This window comes from Triticum aestivum, chromosome 2B, assembly GCF_018294505.1.
Source record: "Triticum aestivum cultivar Chinese Spring chromosome 2B, IWGSC CS RefSeq v2.1, whole genome shotgun sequence".
Taxonomy (NCBI): Eukaryota; Viridiplantae; Streptophyta; class Magnoliopsida; order Poales; family Poaceae; genus Triticum; species Triticum aestivum.
In genome coordinates, this window is record NC_057798.1 from 514,227,300 (window position 1) to 514,231,843 (window position 4,544).

Below are 4,544 nucleotides of genomic sequence, written 5' to 3' on the forward strand. Positions count from 1 at the left end.
GAATGCTGACAATAATTTGCTTCTGTAATTGTGTCAGCATCATGTTGGCATTATGTTTGTTTCCACTCGTATATGTATATAATTTTATATTCATTTCTTCTTCTGCAAAAGAATATGAAAAGAAGTGGTAATACCCACTTCCATTTGTGAGGATCTGTTTTCTTTAGATATGTTGTTTCCCACAACCGGGATCTCCTTGAGGCGGAAAGCTCCGCAAGGAGGTGCCTGGAAGTGGAATAGAGGGTTGAGCTCACCCGCCGCCCTACGTCAGTAGTCTTCCTAACTTCTATTCCCTTTTTTTTGCTCTAAGGTAAGGTCCTTCAAGAACAGCATTGCGGTCGCCTTTCCTCTCTGTTTTCACCCCTAATTGCAGAGAACCTTAGAACATGTCTGTCTGACTTGGGTCAGCATTTGTTGACGCATAGTTGTTCAACATGTCACACCATGTAGTTTGCGGTATGATCTATGATCTTGATTGCTCGATAACATGTTACATTTTATCCAAGTTAGTTGTTCTTCAACAATAGAGGAGGGTCAGCGGCGGTGCCAGCAGCAAAAAGTTGTGGGTTCAAATGCACTAAACTCTCTAAAGTGTCCTAATTTTTTGCACAAATATTAATAGAAATAGGCTTGCAATCCAAGAAGCTGTGGGGTCAGCTGACCCACAGCTTACACATGGGATCGCCACTGAGGAGGGTGACGACCACCGATGACACCAGTAATATAGCTAGCCATGGGGTTGAAGAAGAAGGGCAAACAACTAGTGGTCGACAACGTCACATGTACTATTAGTTTCAATGGGTAGAGATCATGGACAAAATAGAGATACTGGGATCGGAAGAAAGGTGGAAAACAATCGAATTTCAAAAGAAGGGTAATAGCGGGCGGATATATTATTAGAGAAGAAAGGGCAGTTTTTTTTTCTTTGCAGGAGAGAAAAAGTCATGTTCTGACGAGGGGCGAGATTATTGAGGTCTTTTGGGTAGGAAAATTGTGTTCAGTACTTGAGCCAATCAGTGAATGTTGACTTGCAGAAAAAGAAAAAGTAATATGCGTGAACGTTCAAGAAACTCTTGACTGTTTCTTGAACCAGAAGTAGAAGAAGCCGTTCAGCAGTAAGCGTATTTTCACCCTGGATCAGATTTGGATTGGATAGATATATCCCCTGAACCAAATAATCCCCACCGATCTGCCGGCCGGCCGCCCAAGGCAGGTTCCGACTGCACCCTCCAGCTCCCCATCGCCCTCCACTTTCCCAAGCCCACCATAAAACAGCATCAGTTCCACCCTCACCCCCTGCTCCGATCTCCGCCTCCCCACCTCCACCGCCATGGATCCGGCGCCGCAGTCCCACCCCATCCTCTCCTACGTGCTCTCCCGCCTCCCCACCCTCTCCAAGCCCAGGCCCGCCGCCGGGGCCGACTTCGACATCGAGCAGCCGCCGGTCCACACGCCGTCCCCGCGCTCGCCCTCCGTCGGCGAGTTCGAGCTCGTCGAGCGGATGCCGGGCCTCCGCCACGCCTCCGTGCTCCACGCCATGACCCGCGCCGTCGCCGACGTCTCCGCCGCCCGCTCCGCGCTCCAGGAGCTGGGCCCGCGCCCCGACCACGAGCTCATCGACTCCTCCCGCGCCGTCGTCGCCGCCGCCGCCGCCGGCGACGTCGCCCCGCGGATCACCGAGGAGGACCTCGAGGCGTGCCGCACCGTGGTGCGGCTCGAGGAGGCCCACGACACCTACGAGGCGCTGCTGCAGGAGGCCGAGGAGAGGCTCGAGAAGGTCTACCGGTCGGCGATGGAGGGCAGGGACCTGGAGGAGGCTGAGGGGAAGGATGAATCGGCGGCGGGCGCTGATGAGGTGGCGGTGCAGGAGGAAGTCGTCGCCGTGCTGAAGCAGGCCCAGGAGGGCAAGCCGGTGGAGAGCGTGCTCCTCGTGGATCGGCAGCTGCGCTACCTGCCCGAGGCGTTCGGAAGGATCCTGGGACTCCGCGTGCTTGACGTATCACACAACCAGCTCCAGGTGAGAAACTTGTCATCTCATATCTTTAGATCTGTTTATTTAGAGCCCATGTAGCACTATATATATGATAGCATATTCATGGATGAGCCACACGCACAAAACACTTCAGTTCTGGTGTGTCTGTCTAGGATTGGGCATTCTTCTGCCACTGTGAGCGCATATTTAGACCGTCTCTGGGACTGAGTGGATGCTTCGAATTACTGTGTGTGCTAAATAGTTTGGGTACTGATTTGTCTGTAAGGATGCTAGATTTGTGAGTTCTGATATGCATGGTACGAATAGTGGGTCTGTATACTAGCTCTTATTTGTCAATTAGGATCAGGTATGAGGGCTAGTCCATATACTATTATTTTGGCAGATTTATTTGTTATCCGGCCTTATGTGTTAAGGGCGTGCTGCTGAAGGCGGAATTTGGATGGAGAAAATGCTAAAAGTTATGCAAGGATGCGTTGAAGTACTATTTATGTTTGTGTTGGTTGCAACAATCAATACTGCAAGAAAGTAGGGGTTTAGCACTAGCTTTGGTTTGATTGTCTCTTTGGTTTAGGCTTATGCAAACACTAGTGTTGACTCATCGAGGGTTACAGGTAGTACTTTGGGTTCATACAGTTCTACAAAGTACAATATCAAATTGGTAGGAGTTATAAGGTAAGTTTAGCTTAGCTTGATTTTCCTGGAAATCTTGCTTTGGTTAGAAATTTGGAGAATCACCGATTAAAGTAGCGATTAGTACTTCATATTGCTTGCTGTTACTGGTAAGAGATGTTTGTGTCTGATTTATATGGTTTATTTTGAACTCCATGATCCATCATAATCATTTAACAGCAGACATGGGATATGCTAGTTATAAAATGCTGATTTTCTTTCTAGGCCCTAAAAACTCAGATCTGTTTATCAGGTTATAATTCCTCAACAGCTTCAAAGCTGCTGTATGGCTTGTTAGATACACTATTGTACTGTTGTTCCCTAATTTTGGGATTTCACTGTGCCTGTAGGTTATTCCAGATGCTATAGGGGGGCTTGATCATCTTGAAGAGCTCCGTCTTGCTTCTAATGCCTTGGTTTCTCTTCCTGATACTGTTGGATTTCTGTCCAATCTGAAGATTCTGAATGTGTCGACTAACAAGCTGCGAACACTGCCAGACAGCATCTCAAAGTGCAGGTAGATACTACTACTAAAGTTCCCCTTGCGTTTGTTAATTAGCTGTATTCACTATTCAAGAGACTGATAGATAGTTCACCCTCCAGGTCGCTTGTTGAGCTTGATGCAAGCTACAATGGGCTCACATATCTGCCAACAAATATTGGCTATGAACTGATTAATCTGCGAAAGCTCTGGGTCCACATGAACAAGCTGCGATCTCTTCCATCATCTATCTGTGAGATGCAATCACTATACCTCCTGGATGCTCATTTCAATGAACTCTGCGGTCTGCCATCTGCCATAGGGAAGCTTTCCAGCCTTGAAATCCTCAACCTGAGCAGCAACTTCAGCGACATGAAGGAGCTCCCTTTCTCATTCGGTGACCTGCTGAACCTGCGCGAGGTTGACCTCAGCAACAACCAGATCCATGCTCTTCCCGACAGTTTTGGCCGGCTTGACAAGCTAGAGAAGCTTAACCTGGAGCAGAACCCTCTGTCCATGCCACCAGCGGAGGTCGTGAAGGAAGGTGTAGACGCTGTGAAAGAGTACACGTCAAAGAGGTGGCTTGATGCATTGCTCGAGGAAGAACAGAGGAGCATGGCGGCGGCGGCAGCAGAGAGCCCGCAGGCGTCGACTCCCAAGGCTTGGCTGGCGCGCAGCGTTTCCTGGGTCTCGGACGTTGGGGGGAGCCTTGTGGGCTATGTCAGTGGTGGCCAGACCAAGTCGGAGAAAGACTCGATCCTCGACCAGCAGTTCTGAAACCTCAGTTTCAGAGGTGATCAAGTATCGTGAATGTATATACCATGTTTACGAAACTCTCGAGCTGGGAATCACTTTGTGTTCCTGTCGACTCAGAGAGATGCACAGCCTTACAAGCCCCTGCCCTCCAAGGTGGCGTTTATTTTCCCATTTTAACTCCATTTGAGGGTCATTTCCATCGAAGGCCCCGGTTGTGTTACTGTCCAATAATAATAGGGCTGAAACTCGGTATACTTGCTTTATTAGACTGTTTGCAACGGAAATTATGCATTTTGTTTGCTGAAGCTACATGTGTTACTGCAAACTATCTGTCTTGCTAAGATGCCAGAAAGCTTTAGAAACTTGCCAGGTTTTCTTTGTGAGAACAGACTCAATTTGTCAAGTCATACAGTAAACTTTTCGGCTTTGAAAACTAAACGTACTACCTATGTAACTAAATATAAGGTGTCTTTTTGTAGTTCAATGCAAAAACATCTATCCTTAGTTACATAGTTTTAGTGTCAAAAAAACATCTTACATTATGGATCGGATGGAGTAGTACTTACCTAGGACCTTACATATTGGACACAGCTGATAACTTGAAAGAAAGGTAGGTCCTTCGGTCATTGACAAGTGATAGTGGGG

At 47.9% G+C, this 4,544-nt stretch overlaps 1 protein-coding gene across 1 annotated transcript; it reads left to right on the plus strand.

The window, feature by feature from the left end:
- The first annotated feature begins 1,180 nt into the window (after window positions 1-1,180).
- Window positions 1,181-4,204, plus strand: LOC123045752 (plant intracellular Ras-group-related LRR protein 3). Its single transcript, XM_044468927.1, has 3 exons — window positions 1,181-2,017; window positions 3,013-3,179; window positions 3,266-4,204. Exons 1-3 carry the CDS (start codon window positions 1,331-1,333, stop codon window positions 3,918-3,920), a joined length of 1,509 nt encoding a protein of 502 aa, XP_044324862.1. The 5' UTR covers window positions 1,181-1,330; the 3' UTR covers window positions 3,921-4,204.
- Window positions 4,205-4,544: the final 340 nt, after the last annotated feature.

What these genes read in the sequence shown, in the direction of transcription:
- LOC123045752 (XM_044468927.1), top strand. Translation starts at nt 1,331, where the DNA reads ATGGATCCGGCGCCGCAGTCCCACCCCATCCTCTCCTACGTGCTCTCC. An exon ending in TATCACACAACCAGCTCCAG is followed by an intron (nt 2,018 to 3,012) that starts GTGAGAAACTTG and finishes CTGTGCCTGTAG; the next exon opens with GTTATTCCAGATGCTATAGG. An exon ending in GACAGCATCTCAAAGTGCAG is followed by an intron (nt 3,180 to 3,265) that starts GTAGATACTACT and finishes TTCACCCTCCAG; the next exon opens with GTCGCTTGTTGAGCTTGATG.